This window comes from Oncorhynchus clarkii, unplaced genomic scaffold, assembly GCF_045791955.1.
Source record: "Oncorhynchus clarkii lewisi isolate Uvic-CL-2024 unplaced genomic scaffold, UVic_Ocla_1.0 unplaced_contig_14042_pilon_pilon, whole genome shotgun sequence".
Taxonomy (NCBI): Eukaryota; Metazoa; Chordata; class Actinopteri; order Salmoniformes; family Salmonidae; genus Oncorhynchus; species Oncorhynchus clarkii.
In genome coordinates, this window is record NW_027258112.1 from 1 (window position 1) to 20,000 (window position 20,000).

At 47.4% G+C, this 20,000-nt stretch overlaps 1 protein-coding gene across 1 annotated transcript in view; it reads left to right on the top strand.

Annotated features, from left to right (window-relative positions):
• The first annotated feature begins 2,526 nt into the window (after window positions 1–2,526).
• Window positions 2,527–20,000, top strand: part of LOC139395700 (intermembrane lipid transfer protein VPS13B-like) — a 105,359-nt gene continuing 87,885 nt past the window's right edge. Inside the window, exons 1-3 of the mRNA XM_071143038.1 lie at window positions 2,527–2,792; window positions 12,472–12,598; window positions 18,182–18,322. Coding sequence (XP_070999139.1) covers window positions 2,527–2,792; window positions 12,472–12,598; window positions 18,182–18,322 — 534 coding nt within the window. The remainder of the gene's footprint in view (window positions 2,793–12,471; window positions 12,599–18,181; window positions 18,323–20,000) is intronic.

Below are 20,000 nucleotides of genomic sequence, written 5' to 3' on the forward strand. Positions count from 1 at the left end.
ACAGACAGAGATGCTCTGATGTCATATGTAGATAGATGTACATTCTGATTCCTTCATCTTTACATGAATTCAACAGGATCTGGGATCATGTCTTCTCAACATGACTTCATTGTTTCTTGGCTCTTCATCTCTCTACAGGGTAGAGAACTTCAAATGGGGAGAGAAATTAAATCTAATGCCCTCTGTGATATATCTAGATCTGCTGCTCTGCTCTGTTCTGTTCTGGTACAGTTTGTATAAGTAGTCTACATACTGGGAGAGGTAGTCTACATCCTGGGAGAGGTTCAGTGACAGGTAGTCTACATACTGGGAGAGGTAGTCTACATCCTGGGAGAGGTAGTCTACATCCTGGGAGAGGTAGTCTACATCCTGGGAGAGGTTCAGTGGGAGGTAGTCTACATACTGGGAGAGGTAGTCTACATCCTGGGAGAGGTAGTCTACATCCTGGGAGAGGTAGTCTACATCCTGGGAGAGGTTCAGTGGGAGGTAGTCTACATACTGGGAGAGGTAGTCTACATACTGGGAGAGGTAGTCTACATACTGGGAGAGGTATTCTACATACTGGGAGAGGTAGTCTACATACTGGGAGAGGTAGTCTACATACTGGGAGAGGTAGTCTACATACTGGGAGAAGTAGTCTACATCCTGGGAGAAGTAGTCTACATACTGGGAGAGGTAGTCTACATACTGGGAGAGGTAGTCTACATACTGGGAGAGATAGTCTACATACTGGGAGAGGTATTCTACATCCTGGGAGAGGTTTAGTGAGAGGTAGTCTACATACTGGGAGAGGTTCAGTGACAGGTAGTCTACACACTGGGAGAGGTTCAGTGAGAGGTAGTCTACACACTGGGAGAGGTTCAGTCAGAGGTAGTCTACACACTGGGAGATGTTCAGTAAGAGGTAGTCTACACACTGGGAGAGGTTCAGTGAGAGGTAGTCTACACACTGGGAGATGTTCAGTAAGAGGTAGTCTACACACTGGGAGAGGTTCAGTCAGAGGTAGTCTACACACTGGGAGAGGTTCAGTCAGAGGTAGTCTACATACTGGGAGAAGTAGCCTACATACTGGGAGAGGTTCAGTGAGAGGTAGTCTACACACTGGGAGAGGTTCAGTGAGAGGTAGTCTACACACTGGGAGAGGTTCAGTGAGAGGTAGTCTACACACTGGGAGAGGTTCAGTGAGAGGTAGTCTACACACTGGGAGAGGTTCAGTGAGAGGTAGTCTACACACTGGGAGAGGTTCAGTCAGAGGTAGTCTACACACTGGGAGAGGTTCAGTCAGAGGTAGTCTACACACTGGGAGAGGTTCAGTCAGAGGTAGTCTACATACTGGGAGAGGTTCAGTCAGAGGTAGTCTACATACTGGGAGAGGTTCAGTAAGAGGTAGTCTACACACTGGGAGAGGTTCAGTCAGAGGTAGTCTACACACTGGGAGAGGTTCAGTCAGAGGTAGTCTACACACTGGGAGAGGTTCAGTCAGAGGTAGTCTACACACTGGGAGATGTTCAGTGAGAGGTAGTCTACACACTGGGAGAGGTTCAGTCAGAGGTAGTCTACATGCTGGGAGAGGTTCAGTCAGAGGTAGTCTACACACTGGGAGATGTTCAGTCAGAGGTAGTCTACATGCTGGGAGAGGTTCAGTCAGAGGTAGTCTACACACTGGGAGAGGTTCAGTCAGAGGTAGCCTACACACTGGGAGAGGTTCAGTCAGAGGTAGTCTACACACTGGGAGAGGTTCAGTCAGAGGTAGTCTACACACTGGGAGAGGTTCAGTCAGAGGTAGTCTACACACTGGGAGAGGTTCAGTCAGAGGTAGTCTACACACTGGGAGAGGTTCAGTAAGAGGTAGTCTACACACTGGGAGAGGTTCAGTCAGAGGTAGTCTACACACTGGGAGAGGTTCAGTAGGAGGTAGTCTACACACTGGGAGAGGTTCAGTGAGAGGTAGTCTACACACTGGGAGAGGTTCAGTCAGAGGTAGTCTACACACTGGGAGAGGTTCAGTCAGAGGTAGTCTACACACTGGGAGAGGTTCAGTCAGAGGTAGTCTACACACTGGGAGAGGTTCAGTCAGAGGTAGTCTACACACTGGGAGAGGTTCAGTCAGAGGTAGTCTACACACTGGGAGAGGTTCAGTCAGAGGTAGTCTACTGCCCACCCAGGGTAGACTCTGACTGGTCTGGTCACATCACATTATAAACCAACCACGGCTCTGCAGGCTCAGTGGTTCGGTCAGCTGACACTGTGTCGTCTTGCCTCTATTGACTGTGACTGTTGGTTAGTGTGGAGGTAGCGAGCTGAAACAACCGCGGGTAGCCATGGTAACAGCTACATTATGCAACAAATGAGTCTCTCTGTGTTCAGAAGTGGTGTCATCATAGGTCAGGGAACTGACTGATTCCCATGCACTATAACAAACCCGAATGAGCCCCAGGGGGTGATGGGTAATGCTGATCACATGACAGAGGTGGTACCTATGATGTCAGAGGTCTGACCGGTCTGCGTTCCGGTCTGTTTCAGGTGATGTTATTGTGGCTGTTTAACCTCATAACGTCTCTCTCCCTCTCCCTGTTTTCCTCCCCCAGGCGAGCGTTGAACCTGGGCATCCTGCGCGACCCGGGGTCAGAGGTGGAGGACCGTCAGTACCAGCTGGATCTGCAGTCCATCAACATCGGTACCGCCCAATGGGAGCAGCTCAAACCAGAGAAGGAGGGGTCTAAGGGGGGCGTGTCCACCGAGACAGAGAGGAACTCACAGAACCCTGCCCTAGAATGGAACATGGCCAGCAGGTACACAACCAATCACGGCAGACTACTGGGTATAACTAACCAATCAGGACAGACTACTGGGTATAACTAACCAATCAGGACAGATTACTGGGTATAACTAACCAATCAGGAGAGACTACTGGGTATAACTAACCAATCAGGACAGACTACTGGGTACAACTATCCAATAAGGACACACTACTGGGTACAACTAACCAATCAGGACAGACTACTGGGTATAACTACCCAATCAGTACAGACTACTGGGTACAACTATCCAATCAGGACAGACTACTGGGTACAACGATCCAATAAGGAAGTACCTAACCACATCTTAGTACCAAGGTGGCCAATCATATCTGCACCAGGCCAGTGTGGGTGCAGGGTGCAGGGTTTTGTCCCAGCCAGGCAGAAACACATCTGATTCTACCAATCAGTAAATCTCTGAATCCGAGTGTTGTAACTAGTAGGTAACAGGATGTGTTACGACTTGGTTGGCTGATCGCATCACATCCTGTCAGATGTTCAGGTGGTAGAGGGAGGTGCTCTGTGTGATCAAATGGTGAGGTTCAACAAGGCTCAGTGACCGACTGTGAGTCCCAAATAGGGCTCTGGTCAGATGTAGTGCACTACTGGGTCCATAGGGCTCTGGTCTAACGTAGTGCACTACTGGGCCCATAGGGCTCTGGTCTAATGTAGTGCACTACTGGGCCCGTAGGGCTCTGGTCTAAGGTAGTGCACTACTGGGCCCGTAGGGCTCTGGTCTAATGTAGTGCACTACTGGGTCCATAGGGCTCTGGTCTAATGTAGTCCACTACTGGGCCCATAGGGCTCTGGTCAGACGTAGTGCACTACTGGGCCCGTAGGGCTCTGGTCTAAGGTAGTGCACTACTGGGTCCATAGGGCTCTGGTCAGACGTAGTGCACTACTGGGCCCATAGGGCTCTGGTCTAATGTAGTGCACTACTGGGTCCATAGGGCTCTGGTCTAATGAATGTAGTGCACTACTGGGTCCATAGGGCTCTGGTCTAATGTAGTGCACTACTGGGTCCAGAGGGCTCTGGTCTAATGTAGTGCACTACTGGGCCCATAGGGCTCTGGTCTAATGTAGTGCACTACTGGGTCCATAGGGCTCTGGTCTAATGTAGTGCACTACTGGGCCCATAGGGCTCTGGTCAAACGTAGTGCACTACATAGGGTATAGGGTACTATTTGGGCCACTCATCTGCTTGGTTCCCTCCGGTTCGTGCAGCTTTCCCGTACAGACTCATAATTACAAAGCCCGTCATGTTTCATAGAGACCCGGGAGCTAAAACAAGCAGACGTTTTACGGCCTGGGTCCATAGGGCTCTGGTCAGACGTAGTACACTACATAGGGTATAGGGTACTAGTCTGCTTGGTTCCCCCCGTACAGACTCATAATTACAAAGCCCGTCATGTTTCATAGAGAACCGGGAGCTAAAACAAGCAGCCGTTTTACGGCCTGTTTGACTTGGCTGGTTTTTTCAGCTGTGTGTTTTCAGAAGGACCCAGAATCCCCGGCGTCGCTGAAAGGCATTCCTGATGAGTTCCCTGTCAGATAGAAATACATTAGAATAGAGCAGCAAGCCGCGTAACCATGGAGATGCACTGTCACTCACACACACACACACACACACACACACACTGAGGGAGACACACACTGAGAGACACACTGAGAGAGGCACAGTCACACACACACACACACTGAGAGAGGCACAGTCACACACACACACACTGAGAGAGACACACACTGAGAGACACATAGTCACACACACACACACACACACACAGACACACACAGAGACACACACACACTGAGACACACACACACTGAGAGACACACACACTGAAAGACACACACACACTGAGAGACACACACACACTGAAAGACACACACACACTAAGAGAGACACACACACACTAAGAGAGACACACACTGAAAGACACACACACACTGAGAGACACACACACTGAAAGAGACACACACACACTGAGACGAGACACACACACACTGAGAGAGACACACACACACTAAGAGAGACACACACACACTGAAAGAGACACACACACACTGAGAGACACACACACTGAAAGACACACACACACTGAGACACACACACACTGAGAGACACACACACACTGAAAGACACACACACACTAAGAGAGACACACACACACTGAAAGACACACACACACTAAGAGAGAGACACACACTGAGACACACACACTGAGAGAGACACACACACACTGAGAGAGACACACACACACTGAGAGAGACACACACACACTAAGAGAGACACACACACACACTGAGAGAGACACACACACACACTGAGAGAGACACACACACACTGAGAGAGACACACACACACTAAGAGAGACACACACACACTGAGAGAGACACACACACACTGAGAGAGACACACACACACTGAGAGACACACACACACAGTGCTTCAGTGTGTAGGACTCCTCTTTTTGCCAATAGAGTTGAGGTCAGAGCTGAGCCCAGCCAATAGAGTTGGTGTCAGAGCTGAGCCCAGCCAATAGAGTTGAGGTCAGAGCTGAGCCCAGCCAATAGAGTTGAGGTCAGAGCTGAGCCCAGCCAATAGAGTTGGTGTCAGAGCTGAGCCCAGCCAATAGAGTTGAGGTCAGAGCTGAGCCCAGCCAATAGAGTTGAGGTCAGAGCTGAGCCCAGCCAATAGAGTTGAGGTCAGAGCTGAGCCCAGCCAATAGAGTTGGTGTCAGAGCTGAGCCCAGCCAATAGAGTTGAGGTCAGAGCTGAGCCCAGCCAATAGAGTTGAGGTCAGAGCTGAGCCCAGCCAATAGAGTTGAGGTCAGAGCTGAGCCCAGCCAATAGAGTTGAGGTCAGAGCTGAGCCCAGCCAATAGAGTTGGTGTCAGAGCTGAGCCCAGCCAATAGAGTTGGTGTCAGAGCTGAGCCCAGCCAATAGAGTTGGTGTCAGAGCTGAGCCCAGCCAATAGAGTTGGTGTCAGAGCTGAGCCCAGCCAATAGAGTTGGTGTCAGAGCTGAGCCCAGCCAATAGAGTTGGTGTCAGAGCTGAGCCCAGCCAATAGAGTTGAGGTCAGAGCTGAGCCCAGCCAATAGAGTTGAGGTCAGAGCTGAGCCCAGCCAATAGAGTTGAGGTCAGAGCTGAGCCCAGCCAATAGAGTTGGGGAACACTCCATCACTCAGACATCATTTACAGATAACCAGGGAACACTCCATCAATCAGACATCATTAACAGATAACCAGAGAACACTCCATCACTCAGACATAATTAACAGATAACCAGGGGAACACTCCATCACTCAGACATCATTTACAGATAACCAGGGGAACACTCCATCACTCAGACATCATTTACAGATAACCAGGGGAACACTCCATCACTCAGACATCATTAACAGATAACCAGGGAACACTCCATCACTCAGACATCATTTACAGATAACCAGGGAACACTCCATCACTCAGACATCATTTACAGATAACCAGGGAACACTCCATCACTCAGACATCATTTACAGATAACCAGGGAACACTCCATCACTCAGACATCATTAACAGATAACCAGGGAACACTCCATCACTCAGACATCATTTACAGATAACCAGGGAACACTAGGGATGTTCTCTGTTTAGTGAGTCCTCCAGATCAGAGGCAGTAGGGATGACCAGGGATGTTCTCTGTTTAGTGAGTCCTCCAGATCAGAGGCAGTAGATGACCAGGGATGTTCTCTGTTTAGTGAGTCCTCCAGATCAGAGGCAGTAGGGATGACCAGGGATGTTCTCTGTTTAGTGAGTCCTCCAGATCAGAGGCAGTAGGGATGGACCAGGGATGTTCTCTGTTTAGTGAGTCCTCCAGATCAGAGGCAGTAGGGATGACCAGGGATGTTCTCTGTTTAGTGAGTCCACCAGATCAGAGGCTAGTAGGGATGACCAAGGATGTTCTCTGTTTAGTGAGTCCTCCAGATCAGCGACAGTAGGGATGACCAGGGATGTCCTCTGTTTAGTGAGTCCTCCAGATCAGCGACAGTAGGGATGACCAGGGATGTTCTCTGTTTAGTGAGTCCTCCAGATCAGAGGCAGTAGGGATGACCAGGGATGTTCTCTGTTTAGTGAGTCCTCCAGATCAGAGGCAGTAGGGATGACCAGGGATGTTCTCTGTTTAGTGAGTCCTCCAGATCAGAGGCAGTAGGGATGACCAGGGATGTTCTCTGTTAAGTGAGTCCTCCAGATCAGAGACAGTAGGGATGACCAGGGATGTTCTCTGTTTAGTGAGTCCTCCAGATCAGAGGCAGTAGGGATGACCAGGGATGTTCTCTGTTTAGTGAGTCCTCCAGATCAGAGGCAGTAGGGATGACCAGGGATGTTCTCTGTTTAGTGAGTCCTCCAGATCAGGGGCAGTAGGGATGACCAGGGATGTTCTCTGTTTAGTGAGTCCTCCAGATCAGAGGCAGTAGGGATGACCAGGGATGTTCTCTGTCTAGTGAGTCCTCCAGATCAGAGGCAGTAGGGATGACCAGGGATGTTCTCTGTCTAGTGAGTCCTCCAGATCAGAGGCAGTAGGGATGACCAGGGATGTTCTCTGTTTAGTGAGTCCTCCAGATCAGAGGCAGTAGGGATGACCAGGGATGTTCTCTGTCTAGTGAGTCCTCCAGATCAGAGGCAGTAGGGATGACCAGGGATGTTCTCTGTCTAGTGAGTCCTCCAGATCAGAGGCAGTAGGGATGACCAGGGATGTTCTCTGTTTAGTGAGTCCTCCAGATCAGAGGCAGTAGGGATGACCAGGGATGTTCTCTGTGTAGTGAGTCCTCCAGATCAGAGGCAGTAGGGATGGACCAGGGATGTTCTCTGTTTAGTGAGTCCTCTAGATCAGAGGCAGTAGGGATGACCAGGGATGTTCTCTGTTTAGTGAGTCCTCCAGATCAGAGGCAGTAGGGATGACCAGGGATGTTCTCTGTTTAGTGAGTCCTCCAGATCAGAAGCAGTAGGGATGACCAGGGATGTTCTCTGTGTAGTGAGTCCTCCAGATCAGAGGCAGTAGGGATGGACCAGGGATGTTCTCTGTTTAGTGAGTCCTCCAGATCAGAGGCAGTAGGGATGACCAGGGATGTTCTCTGTTTAGTGAGTCCTCCAGATCAGAGGCAGTAGGGATGACCAGGGATGTTCTCTGTTTAGTGAGTCCTCCAGATCAGAGGCAGTAGGGATGACCAGGGATGTTCTCTGTTTAGTGAGTCCTCCAGATCAGAGACAGTAGGGATGACCAGGGATGTTCTCTGTGTAGTGAGTCCTCCAGATCAGAGGCAGTAGGGAGGACCTCTTGATAAGTGTGTGAATTGGACCATTTCCTGTCCTGCTAAACATTCTAAATGTAACGAATGCTTTTGGGTTTCAGGGAAAATGAAAGGAGTAAAAAAGTACTTTATTTTCTTTAAGAATGTAGTGGAGTAAAAGTAAAAGCTGTCAAAAATAGTAAAGTACAGAAACCCCAAAACACAACTTCAGTAGTACTTTATAGTATTTTATATTTAAGTACTTTATACCACTGCAGATGTACTGTACACAGTATCTTCCCTGGGAAGTTAGGAAACTGAGCCGGTTCTCTCTCTCTCTCTCTCTCTCTCTCTCTCTCTCTCTCTCTCTCTCTCTCTCTCTCCTTCTGCTCTCTCTCTCTGTCTCTCTCTCTCTCTCTCCCTCTGCTCTCTCTCTCTCTCTGTCTCTCTCTCTCTCTTTCTCTCCCTCTGCTCTCTCTCTCTCTCCCTCTGCTCTCTCTCTCTCTCTCTTCCTCTGTCTCTCTCTCCCTCTGCTCTCCTTCTGTCTCTCTGTCTCTCTCTCTCTCTCTGTCTCTCTCTCTCTCTCTCCCTCTGCTCTCTCTCAATCTCCCTCTGCTCTCTCTCTCTCTCTCTTCCTCTCTCTCCCTCTGTCTCTCTCTCCCTCTGCTCTCTTTCTGTCTCTCTGTCTCTCTGTCTCTCTGTCTCTCGCTCTCTCGCTCTCTGCTCTCTGTCTCTCGCTCTCTCGCTATCTGCTCTCTCTCTCTGTCTCTCTGCTCTCTCTCTCTCTCTCTGCTCTCTCTCTCTCTCTCTCTCTGTGGTGAGGGATGGCACCTGTCCCATGCAACGGGACACTCACTGTTTCACTGTAACTCTGAAGGAGATTACCCAGAACCTCTTAGGACCCTCTCTCTCTGTCTCCCAGATCATTCCACCTCCTCGGGAAATCAGCCCACTCAAAGTAACTCTCAGAGAAACAGTGATCTGGCCTGCCTCCCCCCGAGGATACGGGTAACACACACAGTGAATGTCAGAACAGTACCGTAGGGCCACCTAGGAATCGTTCTGCTGTAATCCTCCTGGCTCTGTGGCAGTATCGGAGGCTCCGCAGTTTGGTTGTTTTAATAGAGGCAACAGATGTGGTAATTAACACCGTCTTCTACCGATCGCTTGTATATATTAGTTTTTTGCTGCTGTTTGTCTATAAATGTTTCCCACAAATATAGAGCTTGATTGTTGGAATGAATGAAAATAGGAGTAAAGGTTTTTTTGTTGTTTTAAATGATCTTAAGTTGAGGTCTTTTTGTGTGTCTTATAAATAGAGGCTTGTCAAAAATAACGTCTCCCTCCGCTTCTAACACACCCCCCCGTCTCGCTTCCAGCGTCACTGTGTTGGAGCTGAAGTAGGAACTGCCCAGGTACACACATATTCCACAGGTTGGACCCTGTGGAGTGTGTGGTATTGTAGAGGACATATTCCACAGGTTGGACCCTGTGGAGTGTGTGGTATTGTAGAGGACATATTCCACAGGTTGGACCCTGTGGAGTGTGTGGTATTGTAGAGGTTAGTTACAGACATATTCCACAGGTTGGACCCTGTGGAGTGTGTGGTATTGTAGAGGACATATTCCACAGGTTGGACCCTGTGGAGTGTGTGGTATTGTAGAGGACATATTCCACAGGTTGGACCCTGTGTAGTGTGTGGTATTGTAGAGGTTAGTTACAGACATATTCCACAGGTTGGACCCTGTGGAGTGTGTGGTATTGTAGAGGTTAGTTACAGACATATTCCACAGGTTGGACCCTGTGGAGTGTGTGGTATTGTAGAGGTTAGTTACAGACATATTCCACAGGTTGGACCCTGTGGAGTGTGTGGTATTGTAGAGGACATATTCCACAGGTTGGACCCTGTGGAGTGTGTGGTATTGTAGAGGTTAGTTACAGACATATTCCACAGGTTGGACCCTGTGGAGTGTGTGGTATTGTAGAGGACATATTCCACAGGTTGGACCCTGTGGAGTGTGTGGTATTGTAGAGGTTAGTTACAGACATATTCCACAGGTTGGACCCTGTGGAGTGTGTGGTATTGTAGAGGACATATTCCACATGTTGAACCCTGTGGAGTGTGTGGTATTGTAGAGGACATATTCCACAGGTTGGACCCTGTGGAGTGTGTGGTATTGTAGAGGACATATTCCACAGGTTGGACCCTGTGGAGTGTGTGGTATTGTAGAGGTCAGTTACAGACATATTCCACAGGTTGGACCCTGTGGAGTGTGTGGTATTGTAGAGGACATATTCCACATGTTGAACCCTGTGGAGTGTGTGGTATTGTAGAGGACATATTCCACAGGTTGGACCCTGTGGAGTGTGTGGTATTGTAGAGGACATATTCCACAGGTTGAACCCTGTGGAGTGTGTGGTATTGTAGAGGACATATTCCACAGGTTGGACCCTGTGGAGTGTGTGGTATTGTAGAGGTCAGTTACAGACATATTCCACAGGTTGGACCCTGTGGAGTGTGTGGTATTGTAGAGGACATATTCCACAGGTCGGACCCTGTGTAGTGTGTGGTATTGTAGAGGTTAGTTACAGACATATTCCACAGGTTGGACCCTGTGGAGTGTGTGGTATTGTAGAGGTTAGGTACAGACATATTCCACAGGTTGGACCCTGTGAAGTGTGTGGTATTGTAGAGGACATATTCCACAGGTTGGACTCTGTGGAGTGTGTGGTATTGTAGAGGACATATTCCACAGGTTGGACCCTGTGGAGTGTGTGGTATTGTAGAGGACATATTCCACAGGTTGGACCCTGTGGAGTGTGTGGTATTGTAGAGGTTAGGTACAGACATATTCCACAGGTTGGACCCTGTGGAGTGTGTGGTATTGTAGAGGACATATTCCACAGGTTGGACCCTGTGGAGTGTGTGGTATTGTAGAGGTTAGTTACAGACATATTCCACAGGTTGGACCCTGTGGAGTGTGTGGTATTGTAGAGGACATATTCCACAGGTTGGACCCTGTGGAGTGTGTGGTATTGTAGAGGACATATTCCACAGGTTGGACCCTGTGGAGTGTGTGGTATTGTAGAGGTTAGTTACAGACATATTCCACAGGTTGGACCCTGTGGAGTGTGTGGTATTGTAGAGGTTAGTTACAGACATATTCCACAGGTTGGACCCTGTGGAGTGTGTGGTATTGTAGAGGACATATTCCACAGTTTGGACCCTGTGGAGTGTGTGGTATTGTAGAGGACATATTCCACAGGTTGGACCCTGTGAAGTGTGTGGTATTGTAGAGGACATATTCCACAGGTTGGACCCTGTGGAGTGTGTGGTATTGTAGAGGACATATTCCACAGGTTGGACCCTGTGGAGTGTGTGGTATTGTAGAGGTTAGGTACAGACATATTCCACAGGTTGGACCCTGTGGAGTGTGTGGTATTGTAGAGGTTAGTTACAGACATATTCCACAGGTTGGACCCTGTGGAGTGTGTGGTATTGTAGAGGACATATTCCACAGGTTGAACCCTGTGGAGTGTGTGGTATTGTAGAGGTTAGTTACAGACATATTCCACATGTTGAACCCTGTGGAGTGTGTGGTATTGTAGAGGACATATTCCACAGGTTGAACCCTGTGGAGTGTGTGGTATTGTAGAGGACATATTCCACAGGTTGGACCCTGTGGAGTGTGTGGTATTGTAGAGGACATATTCCACAGGTTGGACCCTGTGGAGTGTGTGGTATTGTAGAGGTTAGGTACAGACATATTCCACAGGTTGGACCCTGTGGAGTGTGTGCCATCCTCACCCCCATCCTGACCTCTCTCTCTGTCCCCCCCCCCCCCACCCCCAGTATCAGGAGACACCAGGAGAGGAGAGCCATCCTCACCCCCATCCTGACATCTTTCTCTGTTCTTCCCCCCCCCCCCCCACCCCACCCCCAGTATCAGGAGACACCAGGAGAGGAGAGCCATCCTCACCCCCATCCTGACCTCTCTCTCTGTTCTCCCCCACCCCCAGTATCAGGAGACACCAGGAGAGGAGAGCCATCCTCACCCCCATCCTGACCTCTCTCTCTGTTCTCCCCCACCCCCAGTATCAGGAGACACCAGGAGAGGAGAGCCATCCTCACCCCCATCCTGACTCTCTCTGTTCTCCCCCACCCCCAGTATCAGGAGACACCAAGAGAGGAGAGCCATCCTCACCCCCATCCTGACCTCTCTCTCTGTTCACCCCCAGTATCAGGAGACACCAAGAGAGGAGAGCCATCCTCACCCCCATCCTGACTCTCTCTGTTCTCCCCCACCCCCAGTATCAGGAGACACCAAGAGAGGAGAGCCATCCTCACCCCCATCCTGAACTCTCTCTCTGTCCCGTCCCCCCGTCCCCCCCACCCCCAGTATCAGGAGACACCAGGAGAGGAGAGCCATCCTCACCCCCATCCTGACGGACTTCTCTGTCAGAGTGACAGCAGCACCTGCCATCATATTCAGCAAGCCCAGATCCCCTGACAACAGACAAGTGGAGGTTAGTATGAGACTCCATTAACCCAGAACCACCTTTACAGTGAGGTTTAAACATGAACCCAGAACCTTTACAGTGAGGTTTAAACATGAACCCAGAACCACCTTTACAGTGAGGTTTAAACATGAACCCAGAACCACCTTTACAGTGAGGTATCAACATGAACCCAGAACCACCTTTACAGTGAGGTTTAAACATGAACCCAGAACCACCTTTAAAGTGAGGTTTAAACATGAACCCAGAACCACCTTTACAGTGAGGTATCAACATGAACCCAGAACCTTTACAGTGAGGTGTTAACATGAACCCAGAACCTTTACAGTGAGGTTTAAACATGAACCCAGAACCTTTACAGTGAGGTTTAAACATGAACCCAGAACCTTTACAGTGAGGTTTAAACATGAACCCAGAACCTTTACAGTGAGGTTTAAACATGAACCCAGAACCTTTACAGTGAGGTTTAAACATGAACCCAGAACCTTTACAGTGAGGTTTAAACATGAACCCAGAACCTTTAATATGAGGTTTTAACATGAACCCAGAACCTTTACAGTGAGGTATAAACATGAACCCAGAACCTTTACAGTGAGGTTTAAAGATTAACCCAGAACCTTTACAGTGAGGTATCAACATGAACCCAGAACCTTTACAGTGAGGTTTAAACATGAACCCAGAACCTTTAATATGAGGTTTAAACATGAACCCAGAACCTTTACAGTGAGGTTTAAACATGAACCCAGAACCTTTACAGTGAGGTTTAAACATGAACCCAGAACCTTTAATATGAGGTTTTAACATGAACCCAGAACCTTTACAGTGAGGTATAAACATGAACCCAGAACCTTTACAGTGAGGTTTAAAGATTAACCCAGAACCTTTACAGTGAGGTATCAACATGAACCCAGAACCTTTACTGGAGGTTTAAACATGAACCCAGAACCTTTAAAATGAGGTTTAAACATGAACCCAGAACCTTTACAGTGAGGTTTAAACATGAACCCAGAACCTTTACAGTGAGGTTTAAACATGAACCCAGAACCTTTACAGTGAGGTTTAAACATGAACCCAGAACCTTTACAGTGAGGTTTAAACATGAACCCAGAACCTTTACAGTGAGGTATCAACATGAACCCAGAACCTTTACAGTGAGGTTTAAACATGAACCCAGAACCTTTACAGTGAGGTTTAAACATGAACCCAGAACCTTTACAGTGAGGTTTAAACATGAACCCAGAACCTTTACAGTGAGGTTTTAACATGAACCCAGAACCTTTACAGTGAGGTTTAAACATGAACCCAGAACCTTTACAGTGAGGTTTAAACATGAACCCAGAACCTTTACAGTGAGGTTTAAACATGAACCCAGAACCTTTAATATGAGGTTTAAACATGAACCCAGAACCTTTACAGTGATGTATCAACATGATCCCAGAACCTTTACAGTGAGGTTTAAACATGAACCCAGAACCTTTACAGTGAGGTATCAACATGAACCCAGAACCTTTACAGTGAGGTTTAAACATGAACCCAGAACCTTTACAGTGAGGTTTAAACATGAACCAAGAACCTTTACAGTGAGGTATCAACATGAACCCAGAACCTTTACAGTGAGGTTTAAACATGAACCCAGAACCTTTACAGTGAGGTATCAACATGAACCCAGAACCTTTACAGTGAGGTTTAAACATGAACCCAGAACCTTTAATATGAGGTTTAAACATGAACCCAGAACCTTTACAGTGATGTTTTAACATGAACCCAGAACTTTTACAGTGAGGTTTAAACATTAACCCAGAACCTTTACAGTGAGGTTTAAACATGAACCCAGAACCTTTAATATGAGGTTTAAACATGAACCCAGAACCTTTACAGTGAGGTTTAAACATGAACCCAGAACCTGTAATATGAGATTTAAACATGAACCCAGAACCTTTACAGTGAGGTTTTAACATGAACCCAGAACCTTTACAGTGAGGTTTAACCATGAACCCAGGACCTTTACAGTGAGGTATCAACATGAACCCAGAACCTCTACAGTGAGATATAAACATGAACCCAGAACCTTTCCAGTGAGGTTTAAACATGAACCCAGAACCTTTAATATGAGGTTTAAACATGAACCCATAACCTTTACAGTGAGGTTTAAACATGAACCCAGAACCTTTAATATGAGGTTTAAACATGAACCCAGAACCTTTACAGTGAGGTATCAACATGAACCCAGAACCTTTACAGTGAGGTTTTAACATGAACCCAGAACCTTTACAGTGAGGTTTAAACATTAACCCAGAACCTTTACAGTGAGGTTTAAACATTAACCCAGAACCTTTACAGTGAGGTTTAAACATGAACCCAGAACCTTTACAGTGAGGTATCAACATGAACCCAGAACCTTTACAGTGAGGTATCAACATGAACCCAGAACCTTTACAGTGAGGTTTAAACATGAACCCAGAACCTTTACAGTGAGGTTTAAACATGAACCCAGAACCTTTACAGTGAGGTATCAACATGAACCCAGAACCTTTACAGTGAGGTTTTAACATGAACCCAGAACCTTTACAGTGAGGTTTAAACATGAACCCAGAACCTTTACAGTGAGGTTTAAACATGAACCCAGAACCTTTACAGTGAGGTTTAAACATGAACCCAGAACCTTTACAGTGAGGTTTAAACATGAACCCAGAACCTTTACAGTGAGGTTTAAACATGAACCCAGAACCTTTACAGTGAGGTATCAACATGAACCCAGAACCTTTACAGTGAGGTTTTAACATGAACCCAGAACCTTTACAGTGAGGTTTAAACATGAACCCAGAACCTTTACAGTGAGGTTTAAACATGAACCCAGAACCTTTACAGTGAGGTTTAAACATGAACCCAGAACCTTTACAGTGAGGTATCAACATGAACCCAGAACCTTTACAGTGAGGTTTAAACATGAACCCAGAACCTTTACAGTGAGGTTTAAACATGAACCCAGAACCTTTACAGTGAGGTATCAACATGAACCCAGAACCTTTACAGTGAGATTTAAACATGAACCCAGAACCTTTACAGTGAGGTATTAACAATATGAAAAGTGTTTTATTCCTTAAAAACATAGGTGCTGGACAATGACCATTGCAGACATGATGCATGATGGGTCAAAAAAACAACTTGTGTATCACTAATAACTGAATAACAATGAGATGGGTACCTGTAGTAGTTCCAGAACATAATATATATTTACACAACGACCAAGGAAGTGAAGACAAATCAAATGACTTCAAATTAATGGAAGAAACGATCTGATATCAACCTCCTGGTTCAGACCTCTAGGAGACACAGTGGACTAACGGTCTGATATCAACCTCCTGGTTCAGACCTCTAGGAGACACAGTGGACTAACGGTCTGATATCAAACTCCTGGTTCAGACCTCTAGGAGACACAGTGGACTAACGGTCTGATATCAAACTCCTGGTTCAGACCTCTAGGAGACACAGTGGACTAACGGTCTGATATCAAACTCCTGGTTCAGACCTCTAGGAGACACAGTGGACAAACGGTCTGATATCAAACTCTTGGTTCAGACCTCTAGGAGACACAGTGGACTAACGGTCTGATATCAAACTCCTGGTTCAGACCTCTAGGAGACACAGTGGACAAACGGTCTGATATCAACCTCCTGGTTCAGACCTCTAGGAGACACGGTGGACTAACAGTGAATCCAAATCAATTCTCTTCTCAGTTATAGATGATCAGGTTCTCCTCTCAGTTATAGATGATCAGGTTCTCCTCTCAGTTATAGAGGATCAGGTTCTCCTCTCAGTTATAGATGATCAGGTTCTCCGCCTCCTAGGAGTCTAAACATGTTCGATACGTATCTCAAAGAGTTCATGTTTTGACGAGCCTCTATGAAATGCTCAGCTGCAGGGTTTCTCTGGTCAGGGTCAGGGTTAGGGTCAGGGTCAGGGTTAGGGTTAGGGTCAGAGCCTCTATGAAATGCTCAGCCGCAGGGTTTCTCTGGTCAGGGTTAGGGTCAGGGTCAGGGTTAGGGTTAGGGTCAGAGCCTCTATGAAATGCTCAGCCGCAGGGTTTCTCTGGTCAGGGTCAGGGTTAGGGTCAGGGTCAGGGTTAGGGTTAGGGTCAGAGCCTCTATGAAATGCTCAGCCGCAGGGTTTCTCTGGTCAGGGTCAGGGTTAGGGTTAGGGTCAGAGCCTCTATGAAATGCTCAGCCGCAGGGTTTCTCTGGTCAGGGTCAGGGTTAGGGTCAGGGTTAGGGTTAGGGTTAGGGTCAGAGCCTCTATGAAATGCTCAGCTGCTGGGTTTCTCTGGTCAGGGTCAGGGTTAGGGTCAGAGCCTCTATGAAATGCTCAGCTGCAGGGTTTCTCTGGTCAGGGTCAGAGCCTCTATGAAATGCTCAGCCGCAGGGTTTCTCTGGTCAGGGTCAGGGTTAGGATCAGGGTCAGGGTTAGGGTTAGGGTCAGAGCCTCTATGAATTGCTCAGCCGCAGGGTTTCTCTGGTCAGGGTCAGGGTTAGGATCAGGGTCAGGGTTAGGGTTAGGGTCAGAGCCTCTATGAAATGCTCAGCCGCAGGGTTTCTCTGGTCAGGGTCAGGGTTAGGGTCAGGGTCAGGGTTAGGGTTAGGGTCAGAGCCTCTATGAAATGCTCAGCTGCTGGGTTTCTCTGGTCAGGGTCAGGGTTAGGGTCAGAGCCTCTATGAAATGCTCAGCTGCAGGGTTTCTCTGGTCAGGGTCAGAGCCTCTATGAAATGCTCAGCCGCAGGGTTTCTCTGGTCAGGGTCAGGGTCAGGGTTAGGATCAGGGTCAGGGTCAGGGTCAGAGCCTCTATGAAATGCTCAGCCGCAGGGTTTCTCTGGTCAGGGTCAGGGTCAGGGTTAGGATCAGGGTCAGGGTTAGGGTCAGAGCCTCTATGAAATGCTCAGCTGCAGGGTTTCTCTGGTCGGTCAGGGTCAGAGCCTCTATGAAATGCTCAGCCGCAGGGTTTCTCTGGTCAGGGTCAGGGTTAGGGTCAGGGTTAGGGTCAGGGTCAGGGTTAGGATCAGGGTCAGGGTCAGGGTCAGGGTTAGGGTCAGGGTCAGGGTTTCTCTGGTCAGGGGTCCTAATATTACTGCTGTGTTCTGCTATCCTTGTCTCTCTCTCTGTCCCAACAGGAAGTGATAGTGTTTATATTGTCTCTCTCTCTCTGTCCCAACAGGAAGTGACGGTGTTTATATTGTCTCTCTCTCTCTGTCCCAACAGGAAGTGACGGTGTTTATATTGTCTCTCTCTCTCTGTCCCAACAGGAGGTGATGGTGTTTATATTGTCTCTCTCTCTCTGTCCCAACAGGAGGTGCTGGTGTTTATATTGTCTCTCTCTCTCTGTCCCAACAGGAGGTGATGGTGTTTATATTGTCTCTCTCTCTCTGTCCCAACAGGAGGTGATGGTGTTTATATTGTCTCTCTCTCTGTCCCAACAGGAGGTGCTGGTGTTTATATTCTCTCTCTCTCTGTCCCAACAGGAGGTGCTGGTGTTTATATTGTCTCTCTCTCTGTCCCAACAGGAGGTGCTGGTGTTTATATAGTCTCTCTCTGTCCCAACAGGAGGTGCTGGTGTGTGGTCACTCCCTGGAGGTGAACGTAACATCTAGTCTGCAGTTCTTCCTCAGTGTGGCCCAGGTCCACCTGCTGCAGCTACTGTTCCGAGCCAACATGGTGGAGAGACCTGCCCCAGAGACCAGCCAGGTAAGAGATGGTCACATCCCAACTCAGGTAAACATGGTGGAGAGACCTGCCCCAGAGACCAGCCAGGTAAGAGATGGTCACATCCCAACTCAGGTAAACATGGTGGAGAGACCTGCCCCAGAGACCAGCCAGGTAAGAGATGGTCACATCCCAACTCAGGTAAACATGGTGGAGGGCTTTATACACTGGGTACCAGTACTGAGTTAATGATAACATGGCTATATACACGGGGTACCAGTACTGAGTCAATGATAACATGGGTATATACACTGGGTACCAGTACTGAGTCAATGATAACATGGCTATATACACTGGGTACCAGAACTGAGTCAATGATAACATGGCTATATACACTGGGTACCAGTACTGAGTCAATGATAACATGGGTATATACACTGGGTACCAGTACTGAGTCAATATGCAGGGGTACGAGGTAATTGAGGTAGCTATGTACATGTAGGTAGGGGTTAAGGATAGATAATAGACAGTAACAGCAGTATACTGTAGGTAGGGGTAAAGGATAGATAATAGATAGTAACAGCAGTATACTGTAGGTAGGGGTAAAGGATAGATAATAGACAGTAACAGCAGTATACTGTAGGTAGGGGTAAAGGATAGATAATAGACAGTAACAGCAGGATACTGTAGGTAGGGGTAAAGGATAGATAATAGACAGTAGCAGCAGTATACTGTAGGTAGGGGTAAAGGATAGATAATAGACAGTAACAGCAGTATACTGTAGGTAGGGGTAAAGGATAGATAATAGACAGTAACAGCAGTATACCGTAGGTAGGGGTAAAGGATAGATAAGACAGTAACAGCAGGATACTGTAGGTAGGGGTAAAGGATAGATAATAGACAGTAACAGCAGTATGCTGTAGATAGGGGTAAAGGATAGATAATAGACAGTAACAGCAGTATACTGTAGGTAGGGGTAAAGGATAGATAATAGACAGTAGCAGCAGGATACTGTAGGTAGGGGTAAAGGATAGATAATAGACAGTAGCAGCAGTATACTGTAGGTAGGGGTAAAGGATAGATAATAGACAGTAGCAGCAGTATACTGTAGGTAGGGGTAAAGGATAGATAATAGACAGTAACAGCAGTATACTGTAGGTAGGGGTAAAGGATAGATAATAGACAGTAACAGCAGTATACTGTAGGTAGGGGTAAAGGATAGATAATAGACAGTAACAGCAGTATACTGTAGGTAGGGGTAAAGGATAGATAATAGACAGTAACAGCAGTATACTGTAGGTAGGGGTAAAGGATAGATAATAGACAGTAACAGCAGTATACTGTAGGTAGGGGTAAAGGATAGATAATAGACAGTAACAGCAGTATACTGTAGGTAGGGGTAAAGGATAGATAATAGACAGTAACAGCAGTATACTGTAGGTAGGGGTAAAGGATAGATAATAGACAGTAACAGCAGTATACTGTAGGTAGAGGTAAAGGATAGATAATAGACAGTAGCAGCAGTATACTGTAGGTAGGGGTAAAGGATAGATAATAGACAGTAACAGCAGTATACTGTAGGTAGGGGTAAAGGATAGATAATAGATAGTAACAGCCTACATCAGGGAGACTCTACATCAGGAATATGTTGCATTCCATTGCCATAATCAATACTCGTTATTGATTATGTAGCGCTATAAATAATCAGTGTTTTATTTTA